Raw genomic sequence first — 25103 nt, forward strand, 5'->3', positions numbered from 1 at the left:
GGAATGTTTTTAATACTATAACGACTTCGATTAATACAAAATGATTGATTTATAATACTTAATTAAGAATTGACTTCAATATATTTTGGCATTTATGGAGGTATAAAGGCAAAATAGGGTTTGGATAGTATGCGTCAATCCGTGAAGCGGAAAGTGTGCACACCGGCTTTTATGTTTATACCTTAATAAACGCAAATATGTTTGAAGTCAATTCTTATAAATACGAACATCAACAATAATAACTTCACAGACTGCATATTAAATGGTAACACACAAAAACATCACGGAATCGTAGTGATGCGTTTAGCGCAAAAATGCAACACTAACCCCGCCGCTTCTATTATCAACCAATCAGGGAACAGTAGATTGTTAGTGGGCGTGGCACACATTCTTTTCGGTTTATGGAAACATAAGGTCGCAAATGTTACTTGTTTAGCCAATCAAATGCCGCTAAATCGTTTGCAATTTATTTACAGACAATTGACCTTGTGATTACAAAAAAAAATACATGTTGCGTCACATGTGTTCATGACCCCCTGAGATGGAATAGCTGAGGGAGTGCAGACCACGGTACAATCGTACTGATAACATCACACATCTTCACATTGAATGACAAATAACCGCATCTTTAAAGCAGCATGATATTCCAAAAGTCGAAAAGAAATTCAGTAACACGACCAACATATTTTCAATAACATATTAATTACATGTAATTGCACGAACATCAAAAAGTCGAATAGAAAATCAGTTACACGACCAACATATTTGCAATTACATATTAATTACATGTAATTGCATGATTTTCCAAACGTCGAACAGAAAATCAGTAACACGACCAACATAATTTCAATTACATATTAATTACATGTAATTGCACGAACATCAAAAAGTCGAATAGAAAATCAGTTACACGACCAACATATTTGCAATTACATATTAATTACATGTAATTGCATGATTTTCCAAACGTCGAATAGAAAATCAGTTACACGACCAACATATTTTCAATTACATATAAATTACACCTAGTAGCACGAACATGAAAAAGTGTAATAGAAAGTTAGTTACACGACCAACATATTTGCAATTACACATTAATTACATGTGATTGCAAGATTTATGATTTTCCAAAAGTCGAATAGAAAATCATTTACACGACCAACATATTTTCAATTATATATAAATTACACCTAGTAGCACGAACATGCAAAAGTGTAATAGAAAATCAGTTACACGACCAACATATTTTCAATTACATATTAATAACATGTAATTGCATGATTTTCCAAAAGTCGAATAGAAAATCAGTTACACGACCAACATATTTTCAATTACATATAAATTACACCAAGTAGCACGAACATGCAAAAGTGTAATAGAAAATCAGTTACACGACCAACATATTTGCAGTTATAATAACGGTTGTCGTGTGAAATAGGGATTGAAGCACAGCCGAAATGATTAATTAAATGCATGCGTAAAATAGAATAATAACAACATTATATAGAGGGTTCGGAGTAACCTGCACACAGGGCATTGGTAATCGGACATCATTCGTTTTTAAGATCGTTCTCCAGGATTAAGTGCACATAACACTCAAATTCTTGTATTCGTTTACGGCAAGGTGCACACAAAAAGCTTCCCACAGTGAAACCACGAACAGGTGTGTATGAGCTACACACGCCCCAACACATATACCACCTGCATCATCTATTGACTGCATGTGTAACAAGGTGATTTCCAAATTGACACAGAGAAGTCGGTAAGAAGTCAGTAAATGACCACACGAGATCAATAAATAATGAATATACTATAATTAAACACACTGTTTCAGGTTTGCAATAAAAAAGTCAACACAATGGGAAACATAAGTGGTAGCAGCAACACATAACAGGCTCTGGAATTAATGTAAGTGCACTCAAGAATGTTCAGAATATTGTCGCTGTTTCTTGTATTATAAAAGACAGGCATGTACTTGTGTTTGAATCCTGATTCGTGTTGGAAGCTGTCATGAATCGGGCGTTTCCAAACCACACTTGGCAAATTGATTAGAAAACAGGTCGTAAAGGCCTCGAATCGCTCTCCTGCCCGTCTTGCATCTATACGTACAGCCATCCTTCTAGAAACTGCCCCATCCAGAAAACCCTCGAAATTAAGGCTGCCATGTTGATACATACAACAAGGGGAGATAACTCAAATTCTCGTGAAAAAACACAAGGGAACCTCTATTCGCTGCTATCGACTGTATCAAGGTCTGGCCACGACAGCACATGTTTGCTGCTACTGATTATTACAACAAATATATTTAACAGTTTTTACAGTCACCAATAATATACATAGATAACAGTGACAAAACCTTCCCCGTAATCACAACAAATCTCTGCTACACGTCAAGCCCATTGTACGATTCAGACTATATCGTGAGGATATGTGTATGACTTACTATCAAACAGTGATGATATCAGATGTTCGCGAAAAGTTGAGCACATCCAGCCCCATCGGCCTCACTCGTCACAAACATATGAATAGACAAGTAAAAACAACGTGGGAACATTTGGTTCACCTCAAGATAAGGAATTGCATCGGACATACATGTATGTGTTTTGCCACTGATGCGTCAAGTTTGGAAAGATACTCTACAAAGTTTTGAAAGCTTTGAGCTGATAATACCGTATTCGACGTAATAAGCGCCAAGGGCGCTCTCAAAATTAGAAATAGGGGTCTCTTATTAGAATATGATTTTGGTGGAGGAAACAGAGTAGAAAGATAAATTTCGTGGTTTATGCTGACAGCCTCAAATGTTTATATACGACAGATATATTATTCCAGAATTTAACGGTTCGCCCGAATTATGTTTCTAGGTTTGTCAGCACCACACTCGTGCTCGTGGGTTTCAACGAAGAGGTAAACGTCTGAGACCTGCATCACTTCGGGCTTTCCTCCCACATTAAGCTGACACGCCGTGATATAACTGTAAAAGCAGCGTTAAACCCAACTCACTCACTCACTCACCAGAATTTAAATACCCATAATTTTGGGTGCATATAACACGGTGCGTATTATACGCGAATAAATAAGTCTTGTGTACATTGATCAATCGGAAGGGGTGCTAATTGGGATTGTTCACTAGCCAATATGCTAGCAATTATCGCCGTGGGCGCTTATTAGAACGGGGCGCTTATTAAGTCGACAACGGTAATAGTAAATGCATTTGGAATATCAAACGCTCATGTTTGGCTTCACTTACACAATCGTCGACAGAATCTCTTGACATTCACCAGGCAGCTTATCACATCAGGGACAATGAAAATTCCGAACGTGCAAGTAATGATAGCTATTGCGAGGAAGCCAATTCCTTGGGACATTTTCCGTGTGTCAGGCATGCTTATTTTCTTAATCTTGTAGGAGTGTAAGCTTGTAATCTTCAATCTCAGCCGTTTTATGTCCTCTATCCCAAGGCGTTGTTTTACTGGTCGACAATAGCATTGTGCCCCCAGTTTAACGCACTTCTTGTTGCTGTAGTGTTCCGTTGACGATGTTCCTGGTAATGAAAAACAACATGCTTGAACTCCAAAGTTGTCAGTCAGGAGTAAGTTAGCATTGACTGAGTGTGGTGTTATGGAGTCAAGGGATCCAGAGTTACACCAGGTCAGTGCCTGGTGTATGTTTGTCACATATTGGTGCCCACTGTCTTCAGAATAGATACGTTCTAGGTGTAATTTCGAACAAATGTAATTCTACATATTTTATAATCAAAAACACAAGTAACTGATTATCCCTTTCAATTCATTTTATCACATCAATCGATACCACTGATACTGTGGCGCGGTATCGATCTCAACTTCTGGTATTTGATCTTGTCAGATATGTATTTTCATCGGACCTCAGGCAATTGCTATGCTTTGATGGTTAGATAAAAAATGTGTCACCTTTAACTCAATGCAATGGAGATGCATGTTTGTCTCAGTGGTTATCCTTCATCTCTTATTACTGGCATCTCTCATTACTAGCGTCTCCATCGTGGACTTTATCTCAATTTAATAGTGCCCCTGTTCCGGACATTATCTCTCATTACTAGCGTCTCCATCGTGGACTTTATCTCAATTTAATAGTGCCCCTGTTCCGGACATTATCTCTCATTACTAGCGTCTCCATCGTGGACTTTATCTCAATTTAATAGTGCCCCTGTTCCGGACATTATCTCTCATTACTAGCGTCTCCATCGTGGACTTTATCTCAATTTAATAGTGCCCCTGTTCCGGACATTATCTCTCATTACTACTGCCTACATTGCAGACATTATCTGCAATTAATAGTGCCCCGATTGCGAGCTTAATCTGCTATTACAGGTGCCCCTATTGGGGACTTTATCTATCATTACTAGTGCCAGCATTACGGGCTTATTCTGTCATTACCAGTGGCCCTATTGGGGACTTTATCTACTATTACTAGTGTCCCCATTGCGGACTGTATCTACTATTACTAGAGCCCCCATTGCGGACTGTATGTACTATTACTGGTGCCCTCAATTGGGGACTTTATCATCTATTACTAGTGCCCCCATTTTGGACTTTATATACTATCACTAGTACCTCCATTTCGGACATTATCTATCATTACTAGTGCCAGCATTCCTTGCTAAATCTGTCATTGCTAGTGGCCCTATTGGGGACTTCATCTATTATTACCAGTGTCCCCATTTCGGACTTTATCTACTATTACCAGTACCTCCAATTCGGACATTATCTACTATCACTAGAGCCCCCATTGCGGACTTTATCTACTATTACTAGTACCTCCATTTCGGACATTATCTACTATTACCATTACCTCCATTTCGGACATTATCTACTATTACCAGTACCTCCAATTCGGACATTATCTACTATTACCAGTACCTTCAATTCGGACATTATCTACTATTACTAGAGCCCCCATTGCGGACTTTATCTACTATTACTAGTACCTCCATTACGGACATTATCTACTATTACCATTACCTCCATTTCGGACATTATCTACTATTTTACCAGTACCTCCAATTCGGACATTATCTACTATTACCAGTACCTCCAATTCGGACATTATCTACTATTACTAGAGCCCCCATTGCGGACTTTATCTACTATTACTAGTACCCCCATTACGGACATTATCTACTATTATCAGTACCTCCATTTCGGACATTATCTATCATTACTAGTGCCAGCATTCCTTGCTAAATCTGTCATTGCTAGTGGCCCTATTGGGGACTTTATCTATTTTTACTAGTGTCCCCATTGCGGACTTTATCTATCGTAACTAGCGCCAGGATTGCGGACAATATCATCATTGGTACCGGGTTGCATCACCTTTTATTACGGACTATTTCATACAAAATTAAGCCCTGGACTTAAATAAGGAAATATGCAAACAAGACTAAAGTCTCCATTTAAATCATTTGTAATCAATCAACTCTTTTCAAATTCAAAACTACAATAAAACACTAACACGCCACTTAAACACCAAACTTTCGGTCGAGGAGACTTATGTGTCTTATGGAAAGGTGTTTATGGAAATATGTGTCTTATGGAAATATGTGTCTTATGGAAATATGGAAGCCTCTCCCAGCGCTTGCTTTTCAAGAAGTCTTTCATTGCCCATGTAATGTCATTTTCAACGTGTTTCGAAACATTCGCGAGGAGCGGATCAATCCAAATTAATTTATTCAACCCATGGATATAAAAAAGTGAACATGAGCTGAAGAAATTAGGGGCTTAAATAGACACCAGTGCCCCTTGTGAATAGTGTTCCTATTGCGGACATTATATTATTTGTCATTACTAGTGTCCCTATTTCGGACATTCTGTATTGTAATAGGACCATGTGGCTGAGTTTTGTATTGATGTCTTACATTTACAGTGACGGACAATCAGATCACCAACACATGCTCCCTCCCTGCTTGATAACACTCACGGGTACAGGTCATGTTAGGATGCTCCCAATCTCCCGTCCGAAGACACGTGGTCTCGTCTGATCCTGCAGTGTGGTTATATCCTGGTAGACATGCGTAGACGGCGCGGCTGTGAATCAGTGTTTTGTTGTAGATTACGTTGGCGTTTGTAACGTCGGGAGGTTTACTGCAGTCGACTGAAAAGGGAAATTGTATGAGCATGCCACGTTTTCGGTAAACATCGACATTCAAAAGACCAAAATGAACTTAACACGTCCCATTTTAATTCTGAAAACCCATTTGTCCCGAAAATCTCCATGCTGTGGCCAGTCTCGGTCAAAGTTATATTCAACATGCTGTTTTCATGGGTACATATTAAGTAAGAAAAAATGGAAATAATTTTGTTCGCAAACTCAAATTATGTTTTGGTTTTTGGACATATATAAAGGTGTTTCTACAAGTAACATGACACATAATCCAACTCATTTTAACCCGTAATCCAACTACTGTAATTTGTGGAGTGATTAAAATATTTCATCCTCGGGTGAAAAATTGTGCCTTCGCATAGGCGAGAATATTTTTGTTTTGGAAATATATGAAGGTGTTTCTGGTGTAACTGACGTTTTGTGATAGAGATATTATAACGAGCATTCCACTCTATCCGGGACCACAGTGTTACTTTATAACTAGGACTGACATATTTTCAAGATAACCAGAATCTGTAGCTTTATTAATATATACATTCGAGACCACTAGGATAATCCTGTTACCTACATCAAAGCTCAGGGGGCAACGGAGTAGTGTTCGCGCAATCAAGGTAACTCCAGATCCTGGAAATGGACTATATCGCCCAAACATTATATAAAGGATTACGACTGCCGTGTGATGTGTTATGTGATAGACACGTGAACTAGGGAAACTTATGAAACTAATGAATCCAGTTCCAGAACGGATTTCTCTGTCCTAAAGTTGGCCGAGATGCCCTTTGCGATAGCGTCGAGATGAGTGTTTAGATTCGGTACATGACCCGAATGAGTGGACAGATATAAAACTTTATATATTTAGCGAAATGGCACCAACCACATTCAATCCATCCCGTCGTCCAATATGTCCCGTCTGATGTTGAGTTCCAGCAGAACACCGCCATGTTGTATACCGCTCCTGGCTTGCACATCTGATTTGTGAAGTTATGATAATGCCCTTCGGAGCTAGTAATCTTCCTTGAGTAATCTTTCTCTTGTGGTGACATTGCTTCAAAATTCCATACAAAACACTCTGTTGCTGACGCCAAATCCGATAGGGTCTGATTTTCGTCCATGACCCAATGATCCCAGGTTATATTGGATGTGATGGCTGTTTTGGGAAACACATAGTGTATTGATCATAGCAAGAAACCAGGTTAATAATTGTTTGTTATTTGCAAGCCGTGTACTCGTTTCTTTACCGAACAATATTATATACCCTAAGATTTAGAATTGTTGCACTTTTCATCTTTTGTTATGGATAAAAAGAACAGCCATATGATTGTTATCACCCTTAACGCCCTTGGAATCTGTATCGAGAGATTAAGGAGAGTCATTATTTTCTGGCGTTGAGGTTTTGAATATTCAGTTGCAACCGTCATCCTTAAAAGACATTGGCTTCTATTTGTCACTGACACCTTTGGAAGAATCAAGAGCAATAAGACTACTCACGACATGTTGGGATATAGCAATGACCGTTGCTGCTTCCACTTCTCTTTGTGTAACACCATGGCTTTGCCTGGGACACTAACGGGTTCCGACAATGGGGCTTTTTCTCACTGAAATGTGAGAAGAACGGCAATCCATGCTGTTTCCATTTGACACACTCTTCTCCCGAGGAAGTGTGAGAAATGCTACCCCTGTAGGTCCGGCCATGCTCGTGTTGGAGGCACACATCATCTGAAGAAGCAGGTTCACACGTATAATTGTAAATTCAATGGAATGTCCTGCAATCTAGTTGATTGAAACACTGTGTTGAAAAGGGACCCGGACATAGTTCGGCGAAATGAATACCACGTTGTTTAAATAATACATTTGATCATATGCATCAGAACCAGGAAGGTTCAGTTGTCATGGGAACATATGACATCATCCATTGTATCATGACGTCATACATTGGTATTGATAAAATACAACATTACTTACCACAGTGTTTGACAGGACAGTATTGCCATTCTATTTGGGGGTCTACAGTATAGCACCATGGATGACCTCTTTTGATTGGATCCCTGCAAAAGTTTACTGCATCAGTCAGAGTATCATCCGGGAACTGACTCGCGTCAATATGGGAATGGTTATCCCAGCGTTGACAAGGGATTCCCATGACAGTCATGTTCATCGTGCCCTTGTAGTCCCTCTGTTTACTTTGACGGTAACATTCAAGAGCTGAAATGCAGTCGCCAAGGGACGTGAAAGTAACGGAACATCTTTATCTAATGCACATGCAATTGAAGGAAATATTCATGAAAGCAGATTAGGAAATGATACAATGTCGGTTAATAGCATATATAAAGATTAAGTGACGATACATTTTGAAAAGAAATCGCGATGAAAGCGACATGAAGAACTTGTGTATAATGTTAACTCATGGACAAGAAGCACTAGGAGAAATGTGTTCTCATTTTTACTTATGATTAATAAATGACACAACCCTTTCCATATTCGGGGCGGTCGGGCAGCCCAGTGGTTAAAGCGATCGCTCGTCACGCCGAAGACCCGGGTTCGATTCCCGACATGGGTACAATGTGTGAAGCCCAATTTTGGTGTCCCCCGCCGTGATATTGCTGGAATATTGCTAAAAGCGGCGTAAAAACATACTCACTCACTCACTTTCCATATTCACGAGAAGCCTCAGCTAAAAGAAGAGTCGAGTCATGTCTTTACAGGGCTAAACAATTGTTGTAAATATGACATTTAACATAAATAACATACCGCTACATACATCTGTCTAAACGAACATTCATGAATTAACGTAAACGTATGTCTACCTTACTTACATTTACATTAAATAAGGATTTACAACCTTGTAAATGATGTTAATGTGATGTTTTCTTCCAGCTGAATGTCCCTTTCCTCACAACGTTATATTCAGTTTGAGGAGAGGCCATTTAATCTGAGCTTTCAAGTTAGATATTTTATATATACCTCATGTCTCTCACTCGAAGGAATAAAGAACCGCCCTATTAAGATTAGATTCGTTCTCTTCTGAAATGTGTCGTCAAAAGGTTTATGTTAAATTTTGTCACGGTAAACAAGAAATATATCCACTGTGTTTTGTCACTGATTTACCTTAAAATTACCACAAATAATAAAATATAATATCCTATCAATCTAAGTAGGTTCATATACACACAAGAAAGTAGAAAGATGTCAGCCATATAGTAAACCTTTGAGAACCAACCATTTCGTATTCCGGAATTGTTCAAGAAATAAATAGTTTTGCCTCAGTTTTTCCAAAAACTGTCTTCTGGAAATGCCAGATCTTCTGCAAATATATGTCGTGCAATACAACCAAGTTGATCAGCTTTTCCTTGTAGAGATATAAATGTAGCGACGGAAATGAATATCTCTCTCTCTCTCTCACACACACACACACACACACACACACACACACACACACACACACACACACACACACACACACACACACACATCCTTATGAATATTACACAGTTTGTCCTTATTTCAGTTAACGTCTTGGTCCATAACTCACTGGAACGCATAAATTGTTGTGTTGTAGCCTCATTCGTCTGCACAATGTGAAATTTGAGCAATATTAATTCATATATTAATCCGTGAGTCGAACCTACCTTCTGTGTATGGCCGACCGTACACGTATATTTCACAAACATCTACTGGTTCTCCATGATTCTGGTGGACAATATTCACAGTGATATTTCGACCTACTGGATAGAATGCACAGGGGATGTTTAATATCTTCCCATGCCCAGGCTTCCCTGTTGCACATGGTGTCGCCACGCCAACGCTGACTGCTACATTTGGTTTCCTTTCAAACTCATCTGTAATAAGAGAGGCTGATACATGAGTGAGTTGACTTCAGCGTCGGGTCGCAGTATTTCGGTTTATCGATATCACGACGTGTCTGTTTTATGTTTTGTTTGTTTGTTGTTTAACGCCGCACTCAGCAATATTCCAGCTATAAGACAGCAGTCTGTAAATACTCGAGTCTGGACCAGACAGTCAAGTGATTGACATTATGAGCATCGATCTACGTTATTGGGACACGGTGACATGCATCAACCAAGTCAGCGAGCCTGACCACCCGATCCCGTTAGTCGACTCTTACGACAAGCATAGTCGCTTTTTATGGCAAGCATGGGTTGCTGACGACCTATTCTACCCCGGATCTTCACGAGAAGAGCACGTTTTGATCCTGGCTGGAGATGATGACCAAGGATCATTATCGGGCCGATGAATGAGTTTCGAACCCCTGACCAGAGGATCTTGCACCACTTCACATTGAATGGCGCGCAGTAGACCTCTTGTTCACTCGTGGTGTATTGGAAAGTCCCGTCGGAGTCCGGGTTAGGATTGGTCCTGAACAGCCTTTGCTTGTCGTAAGACGCGACTTTTTGGATCGAGTGGTCTGGTTCGAGCGAGTGAGTAAGATTTTACGCCGCTTTTAGCAATATTCCAGCATTATCATAGCAGGGGACACCAAAAATGGGCTTCACGCATTGTACCCATGTAGGGAATCGAACCCGGGACTTCGGCGTGACGAGCGAACGCTTTAACCACCAGGTTACCCCACCATCCCGGTCTGGCTTGATGTCTTGGTATATTGCGTCTCATCGTACCCTGATGGCGTGGATTGTTGCTCATTATATCAATCATTGGATTGTCTGGTTCGGACTCGATTATAAACAGCCGCCTTAATATAGGTGGGATGTTGCTGAGTGAGGCGTCAAACAGCTAACTAATTAACAATTCTGTGTCGCTCTCAACAGTCATTGTCCGGCCCGATTCCGGGTGTCCGAAATTTCACTATAGAAAGAATATTCGTATTGTGATTCCCCACTAACAAGAAAACAGCGTTGGGGGCACATTAGCATGTTGTTTGTTCATATTGTAGTGAATATAAACTATAAAAAAGAGCCCCATACAGCCTTTAGAAGAGAAAGGCATTTGAACCGCTTTATGTCATGATAATGATTAAATGTGAAATTAATACGCACAACAGGCCGCTTTTCTGGAAAAAATAACTCTTGATAAGTATCACTTAGATAAGCTGACTTCAATAGTTTCAAAGAAAACTTATCCCCACTTCAGACTATATGCACTAAGTCAAACAACCCAGATAAAGGGTATCTATAAAGAAAAAATATAATCATTTGAGATTATGACCAGTAACGTCAGTATGTAAAATTTCATTTCTCTGACTTAAATAGTTTTTGAGAAAAGTTGTCCCCTTTTGAGATGCAGACTGACAACATCAGCCAAACACCATTTACAATGTTATGAAATACTGTTCTGAAATTAAGTACATTTACCTGAAAAGACAACGGAAACATCGCTGACTTCTAGAGATAGTACAAGATCAATGATGAAACTTTCGTTTTGTAAATTCGTCTGACATGAAGATATATTCCCGTCTGTGAGTTTCCATGCGTAATCAGGCTTTACTGTTCTATCCAAGGCATAGTTCATGTCATCTAAAAAAACAATTGAGAATATCCGTATGAAATGCACAACCCATGTACATGTATTCACTGCTGCAATTCCGCTGCAATGACCTTTCAACACCTCGTTCGTGATTATAAGATGCAGCGACCTTCTGTGCGCCCTGAATCACCCAAGATGACCGATAACCTCGGGGACCCGCCCCGGAAGTACCACATCTCGATTACATGTTGGGTAGGGGCGGTCGGGTAGCCTAGTGGTTAAAGCGCTCTCCCGTCACGCTAAAGACCCGGGTTCGATTCCCGACATGGGTACATTGTGTGAAGCCCATTTCTGGTGTCCCCCGCCGTGGTATTGCTGGAATATTGCTAAAGCGGCGTAAAACCATACTCACTCACTCACATGTTGGGTTAAGGGATCAGTTTTGACCATTGTCATGGGTGAGTGTGCTATCAAAAATATTTCTGTTACTTCACAGCGCATTACTTAGGCGTTGTATTCTGTGTAACTTGCTTTACGGCAAAAATACAAAAATATGGAATGTAGTAAAACAAAATCTGATTTCGTCCTATATCTCTATTCAATCCTACATTTGATACTGTATGCCTAGATACATTATTATACATGTGGTTAATAGAATAATTGGGACTGATACTGGAGTATTGGCCTTGTATCAAAGTATAGGCATCATTAAAGTCATCAATGAGATCAAGTAAAGATAAGATATATGGAAGAACAACTTCTTTATTACAATTAGGAGCGACATTTCGGTGTAGGTTCTAATACCGTTATCAAGCAAGTGATGTGCAGAGTATGGTTGAGAAGTATATATGCAAGATGGGAGGCAAAGTTTATACGGTCGAGTAGGTTTAAGATGCAGTTGGACTGCTGGAGTGCAGCTCCTAACTGTAATAAAGAAGTTGTTCATCCATATATCTTATCCTTACTTAGTACTCCAACTTTTAAATGACTCTCAAAGAAGTTACCAATGAGATCAGTTTGTTACCACGTTGACTTCTTCGAAATAATCACTTTATTAATAACAATATCGAATTGTGTCCGGGGCGGTCGGGTAGCCTAGTGGTTAAAGCGTTCGCTCGTCACACCAAAGATCCCGGTTCGATTTCCGACATGAGTACAATGTGTGAAGCCCATTTCTGGTGTTCCCCGCTGTGATATTGCTGGAATATTGCTAAAGGCGGCGTAAAACCATACTCACTCACTCACTCAAATTGTGTCCAAAGCCTGACAGAGACCAGCGGTATATGTTCAATGAGCCGTAACTTGCACAAATACCATTCATAGTATCTATCCGCTGACAAAGCGGTCGATTCGGAAAAAAATGAATACTTTTGTCGTCATAATGTGATATGATACCACCATATCTAGTTATATAGAATGGTCATATGATAATGGCTGATAACCTACCCGTGCAAACTATGGACTTTCTCCAGTTACCGTTCCGGCCACACGTTGAGTACTCGGGTCCGGCTCTGCTGGTGAACCCTTCAATGCAAGCATACGTTGTCCTGTTGTGGTCTCCGTGTCTCGTCGAGTCAGGCCAGGATATGATGTTTGCATGGGGTATGTGCTGTGGTCTCCCACAGTCAACTGTACGAATACCAGAACATATTTCCCTATCGATTGTAGAGGCGTCACAGGTGATAATCAATGTTCGTAAACTACAACTAAAATATTATAGCTTTATTTACATGTAGCTGTCCGAAATTCATATGTATGCTAATTTAGCTAAGATGCATCAGTGATTATTGTGAATGCTGACACTACCGGGAAATGCACGTATTAATACCCCGGGCCGAATAACAGGCTGCATCATCTTTTAGGACCAAATATTTCACATAATGCCCTGGGCGCTCAAATATGGAAACTATCTTAAAACGACTGAAAGCTCCATTTCCCCTCTATTTTAATGACTCAACCGTTTTCAAATTATGTTTAGGTGCTAACAAACACAAATTAAATGCGCCACTTTACACACTTAAAACATCTTTTAATACATGCAGGAGACTAGTGCGTCATAAAAATATGAAAACCAGTTTGAAAATGTTTTATCCACGTAATTCTACGTGATTCGTAACGTCCTTTGGTGGTGAATCACTCGAAATTGATTTCTTAATTTTAGGCCAAGGGCTAAAAAGGAAACAAATACATGCATTGACGCTAGTATGAAGGTCCGCTTGTTGTGTAAGTTTTGGGGTCTTATCGTTTACTACGTAGGTAAGATCCATGCGGATGGGTATGGTGCAGACAATCCAATATCCATTATCAAAGCGAAACTTGTATTTAATCTTCCAACAATATCATTCGGTTGGCCCCAGGGACAATTGCATAGCCTTTGACTGGACCAACCCCAGATATCAGCAATGTTGTTTGTTTTATGTTTAAAACCGTAGTCAGCAATATTCAAGCCCGACGGGCTATTAATGTATCAGGCAGGTTATAAAGCATCAGCTTTTACCATTTCGTTTTACTTGGTTCCCGGATTTGCTGACATTTAAAATCGGAATTCAGAGAAAACAAATGAATGACAAGCCTTGTGTAACTGCCGACAGTAAAGATAGCATTTAATAAAACTGGAATTCAGGGGATGTTTATAGGACTTTAACAGAATATTGTCCAACTATAAATCGGCATTTTTTCAGCTTACTTTAATTCTACCCTCTACCACCGACAAATACAAAAGAGAACTAAAGACTTGAATGCAGGAATCGTTGAAGTGTATATTTACAATACCGTGGCGTTTCATATGAGTGCAGCATCTTATCACAATGGAATTTCATATCATGCATGAAAAGCATATGCTGCACGTGCACACAGAAGCCACAGCCCAAAAACTAACAATCACTAATGCGACTGAGCTGAGCACACGGTTATAAATGCCCGAATGTTGTGTGACCCTCACAGCATACCATAGGCGAGGTAGGCGGACAACACCGGGGACGGGCTCTGCGCCAACTGCGTTACACCATGTGTTTAGACAAAACAAGGTTTAGGGTCTGATTCACAGGATGCAGAAAACGTAGCGGCAACAATTCTTGACAATGATTGGTAGTGGGGCGGTATCACACTTGAGGTGAGGTGAGGTGAAATGGGGTTTAACGTCGCGTCCAAGATTATTGCACTTATAGCGACGTGCATGTACGTGTATGTGTGTGTGTGGCTGCTTGTACTAGTCCGGACTGATGCCGATTTATAGTGCTAGCACACTGAGATACCATGCCGCAGTTTAACATGAATACCCCACTCAGACACAATATACTGATTCCGAGCCGACCAGTCCTTTTTTTAGCCCCTTAATGCCGAGGGCCAGACAGGGTAACAACAAGTACCATCTTTTAACGTCTTTTGGTATGACGCGGCTGGGGATCGAACCCCGGACCTTCCGCTCTCCGGGCGGACGCTCTACCATGAGACCTCGGAGGCGGTGTGTATCACACTTGAGAGGTGAACTGAGTTGGTTATTGTGAATGGACATTTTACTGGCCAGCGATATGTTAACTGCAATTTGCGTCCAGAGACAAGACATAGAGCTGGTCGTAATTACATGAGGGCATTTCTTACCATGTGCAACTGGACGCGCATACATCTGGAAATTGCCATGCTGTATCGTCGTATTGTCTGGTGCAGGCTCGAACTGGATCTGCATGCTTTTCCCAGAGATGCCATACCGCGAATTATTGAACACAATCTCGAACACAGTCTCATTGGTCGATTTGTTGTAGGTCTTTTCCGAAGACCAGTCTTGGATTGATAATTTAATCGTCATATTTTCGTTGGAAAATGCTGCAAAAAATATGAGTGAGTGTTTGCATTGATCGCAAATAGCTACGCAACTTTAACTATGCAGCCCTTGGTTTTACTAGCTAATACTCCCGTCTATAGTAACGTTCTTTGAAGAGTCTTATGCTGATTTTGTACACATTAAAACACATCGTGGAAGTTGTGTACCATCTGTACTATCGGAAATGCTAGAAAAAAGCTTTTTTTTAAGTAAAAAGAATCATGTGCCTATGAAAATAGCATATATCAAAATAACGCAAATCTACCTAATCTAGTCTATCCTGACACTGATGAGCCTAAAATGTACTTTTATAGGTAAAATGATGAGAAAATATTCGTGTATTTTTATGCAAGTATAAAATTGCCTATAGCCTGAGGTTATAACTAAACACCTGTCCCGAGGAGATGACCTAACGCCGGCCCGTGCGTTCTCACGGGTGCAAATGTCACCTGAGTTGGGGGTGGTCTCAAAATAGTTCTGTTATTATATTTTCTTGAGATATCCGTTGACGGGTGTAGCAATTCGGATACGTCCTTCATTATATTTGCTTGGGAAAATGATTGAATAGTTGAAAGCTATGAAAGAGTGGGGTTTTTGAATCAAGAATTATTTGTTCTACATGTGATTTCCTTAGCCAGCATCTTACTCAACGGATGAGGTATCTGAATCTGTACTATCACCCAGATACAAGACCATTCAAACGTCAGTGTCCTTCACACAAACAGCAAGATTGAATATATGATCATTTTGCGCACCTGCCAGTGCATACATGGAGCAGCTCCAAACTATCCGACTGAGCTGATCAGTGACAATACGCTATTAAGAAGCCTGAGCTCAGTATACCTACATCTGCTCACAGTGCCAAAAAAAACAAAACATGCGGCTACAATAAACCAAGCTAAAGCATTAAGGCTTTATGTGGGCAAAAACAAGTTAAGTGAGTGAGATGGGTTTAACGCTGCTTTTAACAGTATTCCAGTTATATCGCGGCGTGTCAGCTTAATGTGGGAGGAAAGCCCGAAGTGATGCAGACGTTTACCACTTCGGTGAAACCCACGAGCACGGGTATGGTGCTGACAAACCTAGAAACATAATCGGGGCGAACCGGGATTCGAACCCACAATCATAGGTTTCTGGCGTGCAACTCTGCACAGGGAATCGCGGCGCCTTAGACGACTGGGCCATCCGTGCCCCCATATACAAGTTGAACTCACACAGCGAGGGATACGTTTACAGGCGAATATTCACCAGTTAGCAACACTGATAGTAACTATTCAGTACTTGTATACAACTGACCCGATCTAAATACAGAGCGTATTCAGTTTTAACACAGGTATACGCCCCAACGCCACCAGTCTAAGTTGCTCAACCGACATCGCTTCAAACCACTTGTAACGCAACAAGCTTCTGTTTCCACAGCTTGTCAGCGACTTTGAATTTGGTCTTTCGTCGGGGGCCCGAAATACGGCATAAGCCTAATTTAAGTCACGCGCGGATTAAGTCATGCTAAGGTGCATTCTTTGCACTTTAAGAACATGTTTTATATACAATAAAGGCCCATGTTTGTTATTTAGGTACCGCCTAAATGATAACTAAAACCGGACGGGTATTATACATTTAAGAAATACTCAGCAACAAAAGTTCCTGTGACACGACATAAAACAAGAACCTGATCAAAGTAGACGCATACATCTGAACGAATTCATATTTTTAAACAGACAATGGACCAGTAAAACAAGTTTACACATTTAATGACACATGTCTAGCACAGAAATGACGTCATGACAAGAGAAAGATGCAAAAACAGAATTGTCAGTTCACACGCCAGTAGCGTGTGTGTCTCCCCTTAGGTTGGATGGATGCAATGCATCTCCTTCGCATTGAACGGTTGGAACGTTAAACACAGTATTCTGGGATAGCATCCCATATCTTCAGCCTGCCTTTCAGTTCCTACACTGTAGTCGGAGCACGTGGTAAGCGTTGGAGATGGCGGTACATTTCATCCCACATGTGTTCAGTTGGACAATGACCTGGAGAGCGAGCAGGCCATGAGATCACGTTGTTCTGTCCAAGTGTTTGATGAACAATCCGGGTTACGTGGGGTCGGGCGTCATGCTAAAACATCATGCCAGGTCCATGTTGATTCAAAAACGGCACAACGATAGGCTGGATGACCTCGTCACGGTAACGCTGCCCGTTCAAATTGCCAACGAGTCTCTCGGTGTCTCTCAATTGTCTCGCGGTGATTCATTTCACACCATAACACTGCCACCTCCGAAACGGTCTTCCGCCACAACGCAGTTCTGAGCGTAACGTTCACCGCGACGAGACTCGTCGGTGAACAGAACCTGTTCCACTGAATTGCCGACCGACACACTCTCTGTCTACACCACTGTAGACGCAATTGGCGCTGATTGTAGGTCAGAATAGGGCGTCTGGGTGGTCTCCTCGCAACAATACCGTCACGCATAAGACGGCGACGTACAGTCTGTGCCGATATTCGACAAAGGCCAGGAATTGCTCTCGCAGTGCTCTGATATCGATTTGTGGGTGGTTCGAATCCAACGACCTTGACGGACGCACGTAACGGGGTGCCTGCCGGTCCTTGGTCGGTCTCTGACAGTGTTTGTTCGCTGCCACCGCTGCCATAACGTCCATATAGTGATTCTGTGCACGTTCAATCGCCTAGCAACTTCACGCTGCGACGTTCCTGACTGGAGCATACCAATGGCTCTCAGGAGGTCATTTTCAGATGGGCGTGGCATCTCCAAACTTCAAATAATAATTGAAATTTGATGTCTTTCTGTGTTGCAGTTGTCAAGACAAGCAGAAACATTGCATACCGAATCCCTACAATACGCGTGCTTTTATACCCTGGTTTACATCATCAATTGCATGATTGCTGCATGAAAATGCTTTTCTGCTGAAGTTGCGTTTGTGCTACATGTTTTACTGTATTCGTGTCCGATTTGAACACCAGGAAGGTATTTCTTGTATGCAACCAATTGGAAAGGGGTGTCACAGGATCTTTTGTTGCTGAGTAACCATACAAATACGAGGGGGTATAGCCGCTATCATGCGCTGGTGTAGCTGGCCCTGACATTTTTACGGGCGGTCATGGCCACAATAATACAGCTTCCCAACATTCACCCACTTATGCTCTCCTTACGTTGCAGGTACATACCAGGAATGGAAATGGAGACTTTGTGGATGTCGTAAAAAAACGAAAAGTTGACGGAGCAGTTCACACCGTTGTCATGGCATAATACGTTACTAGTATTCAATGGATCTGAAATGAAGAGATTGTATAAACAGCTATAAACTGTCTGCCAGCAAAAGAAAACAAAGTTGATTTATTCCTATTATTCGACCATTTCTGTTTTGCAAATATCATTAGATTCAGATCCTGGTGCTCGCAACCGCTGCACGAAGATCTGAGGACATCCCATTACCGGTAACGTCAGAACGACCGAATGTGACATTGAGCATTCCGATCATCAGCTATCACGCGCTTCAGTGGGATAAAATTTGGAACCGAGAATTTTGTCCAAAGGAACTTCAAAGCGTAGTCTGAAATGGAAGTCGCCATTTTGAAATCGTTCCGTCAATCTCGATAAAGCTGCTTCTCGGCTAATCTGATGTCGACTTCGTGTCAGTCACTTTAATGGTCGATTAAAGTTAACGAAAGGTCGTTCATTTTCACGTGACCAACAATGTGATGTCCTCAGATCCGAGTGCAATAATCTTGAACTCGACGATAAACCTTCATTTTACCTCATCTTAGGCCGAACAAAGGAAAACCTTATCTATCGCCCTGACGAAGTTATCTTTAAATGTTGAGAAATGTAACGTTTGAAGGAAACATTGAACTTGCGGTAGCATCTGTCTCCCTTGTCCCACCCTTCCTGTATTTTGCTACATGTCGATCTGGTTCCGTTACCAACTCCGTCGATCCCACATAGGTAGGTTACGCTATTTTCAATGTAGCCGTCCACATTGTCAGGCAGAATCCCAGTGCTTTCAGTAGTGTTGAATGGGGGGCCGCACGTTACTGCAAAAGACGAGAGATCATTCGTGAGGTGATACCGTTTGTCCTGGTCTTCTTTAATGAGTGAGTGATCGAGTTAGATTTATTACAGCGGCAGTATTTCAGTCCCCATGTGGGATTCGAGGTTTCAATTGGTCCCCAGGAACCTATGCTTGTCTGAAGAGTTGACTACATGTATCGCGTCGTCAGACTCAGTTGATTGATTGATTCCGTGTGATCATACCAAGACGGCTTTGGACGTTGCTCTTAATATCAATCACTGGTTTTTCTGTTTATGAATCGATTATTTACAGGTCATTATGCTACAGCTGTGGTTTTGCCTAATGCACACACAAGAAATAAACGCATGGAACACACAAACAATCTTTCAGCCATATAGGGATCCAGTAAACGAAGTGTATGGCATTTGCAGTGCAAACTGACTTGCACATTGCAACAGTGAATGTGTTATACAACAATATAGATTTTGACTTGATTATCTGGTTTGTTTACCGGCCCTCGTCGCATGACAGGAGTACTGCTGTGCAGCGTCGGGTAACAAACACTTACTCTTTTTATGCACATTGTGTGTTACGAGTGCTACCGGTAGACAGAAGAGTTACATTTGGAAACCCAGGTTTTTATTCCCCCCGTATATTGCGATCACCATGTCAGCCGCCCGTTTTCCCTTTCAGGAACAAAACTCCAAAACCGTTAAATATTTTTTGTTGAAACTTGTTATACAGATCAGTCTTGTGGGAAACGGTTGCCTTTTAAAGAAAAAGGATTATATATATTTTTCATGACGACAAGTTGGATTATACTAAAAATGGGGAAAGAGCTCGTTTCCGGAGCAGAATTAAAAAAACACTAAATATTTCCAGATGAAATGTCCCACTGTACGACGGCGAAATGTAAATAATCGAGTCTGGGCCAGACAAGCAAGTGATTTATATTATGAGCAAGGATCCACGCCGTCGGGTTATGATGACAGCAGCCAACCGAGTCACCGAGGCTGACCACCCGATCCATTAAGTCGCCTCTTTCCATCAGCATATGTTCCTTTAGTCCTGTTCGAATCCGGGACCGCCTCCGTGGTCTAGTGGTAGAGCGTCCGCCCGGAGAACGGAAGGTCCGGGGACCGATCCCCGGTCGCGTCATACCAAAAGACGTTAAAAGATGGTACTTGTTGTTACCCTGTCTAGTGCTCGGCATTAAGGGGCTAAAACAAGGACTAGTCGGCTCGGAGTCGTGTTAAACTGCTGCATGGTATCTCAGTGGGCTAGCACTATAAATCGGCATCAGTCCGGACTTGTACAAGCAGCCACACACACACACGTGCGCGCATGCACGTCGCTATATAAGTGCAATAATGTTGGACGCGACGTTAAACCCAATTTCACCTCACCTTACCTCAAATCCGGAATCCCCTCGATTTAAACTAAAATCAGTAAGTATGGTTTTACGCCGCTTTCAGCAATATTCCAGCAATATCACGCCGGGGGACACCCGAAATGGGCTTCACACATTGTACCCATAAGAAGAATTGAACCCGGGTCTTCGGCGTGACAAGTGAACACCTTAACCACTATATATGCCACCCACCGCCTCTAAATATGAATTACATAATTATGACGTCCCCAGGTGAATTAAATGTTTCAGTCTAGCAATAGCGTATGCTAGTCGTTGAAGACGGTCACCATGACCTTCTACTGATACCATACGTACATAATTACATAGTATTACGTATTAAATAAAGTAACCACTACACGCATAAGAGAAAAAGGTACATTTGCAGTAAAGGTCAGATTGGAGAAAAATTTAAACATGCTTTACGAATAATCTTCACGGCGAACAAACTATTTCAGGTTATGATCCACTTCAGTTTACTGATCATTGTGTCAAAATGATTTCCCAGGGCTGTGAAAGAGATACGATAGCCATCTCATGTATCATTCATGATATGTACAAAAGTCCCGTGGTAAGAAATAATTTCCCAGCACCATGAAAGATCTATGATATTCTGCTCGTGTCAAAAGAACGTGCCAAAACGATGTCACAGGGCTGTGAAAGAGATACGATAGCTATCTCATGTATCATTCATGATATGTACAAAAATCCTGTGGTAAGAAATAATTTCCCAGTACCATGAAAGATCTATGATATTTTGCATGTGTCCGAACACCGCGTGGTTTCAAAACAACGTGCCAAAACGATGTCACAGGGCTATGAAAGAGATACGATAGCCATCACAAGCATCACATTTTTTTGAAGCAATTTGCAAGGGCAGCGCCGTAGGTCAAGTTCCGACAAAACCTTTAAGCATCCCCAATGATATTGAGCTACTTAACCATGTACTACCGACGAAAAATAAGGGAACTGATGAAGTGAGCGTGAAAGTGCAATGACGATAAATATCTGGCGTGGAAATCAATATGTGGTGTCCACCATGTTAGGCGATGTACCACACCTTGATAGCATACAGTTGCGTATGGTTGCCACGTTGTGATCTGGCATTGCACCACACCTTGATAGCATACAGTTGCGTATGGTTGCCACGATTTGGTCTGGCATTGCACCACACATTGATAGCATACAGTTGCGCATGGTTGCTACGATGTGGTCTGGCATTGCACCACACCTTGATAGCATACAGTTACGTATGGTTGCCACGATGTGGTCTGGCATTGCACCACACCTTGATAGCATACAGTTGCGTATGGTTGCCACGATGTGGTCTGGCATTGCACCACACCTTGATAGCATACAGTTGCGTATGGTTGCCACGATGTGGTCTGGCATTGCACCACACCTTGATAGCATACAGTTGCGTATGGTTGCCACGATGTGGTCTGGCATTGCACCACACCTTGATAGCATACAGTTGCGTATGGTTGCCACGATGTGGTCTGGCATTGTCCTCATGCATCACGAATTTTCTGCCGAAAATTCTGGCGAATTGGCTAACGACAGGAAGCAAACCGGCTTCTGTGTACTCGTGCATCAGGTGGTGTTCATGCATGATGTGAACTTTCATTGTCATCAGATATAGCATTCAGATGATACACCTCATGTACACCTCAACGATAGCTGCTTTCAAATCATTAGTCCCCTTATCTTTTGTCGGGAGTGTACTCTGAGAAGCTGCAGAATTATTTCATTGAAGATGACAAAGACTAGCGCAGAATATTACTTACGATTGCATACTGGCGCTTCACCTGTATAGTTGCCATCTTCGCATACTCGTGTACGATTCCCGGACGTTAAGATGAAGTTGTCCATGCATCTGTATGTCACAGTTACATTATCGGGAAATGTCCTGTATGTGTTCGGGACTGGTGGTGGGTCACCGCATTGGTTGAAAGGTACATCTGGAACAAGAATGGTTGCGAATGAGTTGATCCTACCGGCGCTAAAACAGTATTTAAGTTAGATCACGACGCGTCATCCTAATGTGAGAGGATATCCCAAACTAACGCAGGTCTTATAATGTTTGGTGCATCCAGTGAGAATGTGTTTGCTATAAAACCAAGTTTAATAATAGTGCCCAATCTGATGTTCTAACCCACTGTCATCGGATCCTTGAACCACCGAGGGACTAAATGCGCAGCGAATTGTGGCGCCTGAAACCACTCGGCCCCCCATGGCCCCCATATTTGTGTGTCATTAAATGCGCCAAAAGAATTTTTTTCGTCTCAAATCAGAAATATCTTTCGATTGTCTTATTCATATATAAATATATAAGTGAGAAAGTGAGTTAGTTTAACGCTGCGTTGAATGGTAGTAACTTGACGTCTCAGCCAAGGTAGGAAATCCCGAGGAGATGCAGGCCTTTGACGTTTACCATTTAGATGAAAACCCACGAGTATGAACATTGAATATGGATATATACACACCTAATCAGGGTGCACCGGGATACGAACCCTGATCATGGGTATATGGTACACCTATAGGACAGCGAATTGCCAACCTGTATCCTCTATTCATATATGAGATTGTATAATATAACCCTGGACGTTGTAGGATTGACTATTCGGATTTAGATTATACATTTATTACCCAGAGGGTTACAAGTAACTGAGTTCATAAAACTCGCATATGCACTGATGCAAATATCGCTTCTCGCGCCCCAGTGTATTGTTTCCGTCATCCCATTCTTATTGTGACATAAGATCGGAATGACGTCACACTTGAAACGACGTCAAAGCTGAATTGTGTGTTTCTTGGACAGCGGTGGTGATGCATTTTTCTAAAGGGGAACTTAAAAGGATTAAGAAATAATGGGTAATAAAGAAATGATTACACTAGCATGTGTGTCATACCGATTTTACGAAACTCGTGTAAGAATTCATGTATTACCCTCGCTCGGGAAATACACGAATTCTGATACTCGTTTCGTAAAATCAGTATGACACACATGCTTGTACAGTAATCTCTATATATACGTCTTATATCACTGTGAAAACTAATGACACATTACAACATGAGAAAAACAACAAAATAATTGTAATTAGGAAAACAACCAAACGAACATGTGTAACAAAGAAGTACTTACCGCCTTTTATGAGAAATGGTTCAAACACAATCATATTTACAATGAAAACTAAATGTCGAATGAAGCTCGTAGAAGCAGCCATCGCGACCATTCTCCAGACAGCACAAACACAGTCTGATCAGGATCCAGACCAGGTCTCCTGCATCATGAATTCAATACTGTGTATTAGATACCGTCCCAATGAAACGGAACTTACTAAAGTTACGTCAATGGAAACCGCGGGTGCTTTTGACAACAGTTCTGTAAAATTTGCTATTGATCTGAAAATGATTATGCAAGAAAAACACAAATAAAATTAATTAATGTTTCTCTCAAAGAGCTTATTTTTCAAAATGATCAGGTCCCCGGGTTTTTCTCTCTCCTTTGTATCAGTAGGCTTAAAACTTTATAACTTGGACAAGGAAAGATGTTTTCGTTAAAATGCCGACAATATTGACGCATATCAAAAATAAACGTTTAACGAACATAACCATTCATTATTGAATATCAATCAAACGGCTATACTTCTTTACTTTCATTATTTTGTTCTGTTTTCACGAACTTTTACTGGCCTAAAACACGTATTAGTGAGCGAGTGAGTGAGTTTGGTTTAACGCCGCTTTTAACAGTATTACAGTAATATCGCGGCGTGTCAGCTTAATGTGGGAGGAAAGCCCGAATTCGAAGTGATGCAGGTTTTCGGTGAAACCCACGAGCACGGGTATGGTGCTGACAAACCTAGAAACATAATCGGGGCGAACTGGGATTCGAACCCACAATCATAGGTTTCTGGCGTGTCCAAAGAACGCAACTCTGCACAGCGAATTGCGGCGCCTTAGACGACTGGGCCACCCGTGCCCCCTAAAACACGTATTAAGTACATCGAATCCGACATCAGAATATTATGGAAATCAGAATGATGAACATTTATACGTCAATATACATAAAACGTCAACGACATAATCCGTGTCGATTATCTGCCGAAAAAGATTCAATAAATGGCAAAATAATCGTTTTGTCTTTGTGAAAATCTGTGATGACACCAGATTTTAGCGAATAAGGTAAGCATGACCTACTCTTTCGTTATCAGTCGACACTCACACAATTTGCATAAAAATAAACGTTCCTGTGTTCACAACAGAAGG

The 25103-nt window shown here is 41.2% G+C and overlaps 1 protein-coding gene across 1 annotated transcript; it reads right to left on the reverse strand.

Moving 5' to 3' along the window:
* Positions 1 to 24123, reverse strand: LOC124142563. Its single transcript, XM_046511122.2, has 13 exons — positions 23980 to 24123; positions 22622 to 22795; positions 19272 to 19448; positions 18582 to 18686; positions 15178 to 15399; positions 13024 to 13206; positions 11466 to 11627; positions 9765 to 9974; positions 8101 to 8340; positions 7627 to 7854; positions 7013 to 7285; positions 5956 to 6129; positions 1 to 3541 (listed from the first exon to the last, which is right to left on the reverse strand). The coding sequence occupies exons 1-13, from the start codon at positions 24068 to 24070 to the stop codon at positions 3240 to 3242; spliced, it is 2541 nt and encodes an 846-aa protein (XP_046367078.2). The 5' UTR covers positions 24071 to 24123; the 3' UTR covers positions 1 to 3239.
* Positions 24124 to 25103: the final 980 nt, after the last annotated feature.

The sequence above is a fragment of the Haliotis rufescens genome, unplaced genomic scaffold (assembly GCF_023055435.1).
Source record: "Haliotis rufescens isolate VD_foot unplaced genomic scaffold, xgHalRufe1.0.p SCAF_17, whole genome shotgun sequence".
Taxonomy (NCBI): domain Eukaryota; kingdom Metazoa; phylum Mollusca; class Gastropoda; order Lepetellida; family Haliotidae; genus Haliotis; species Haliotis rufescens.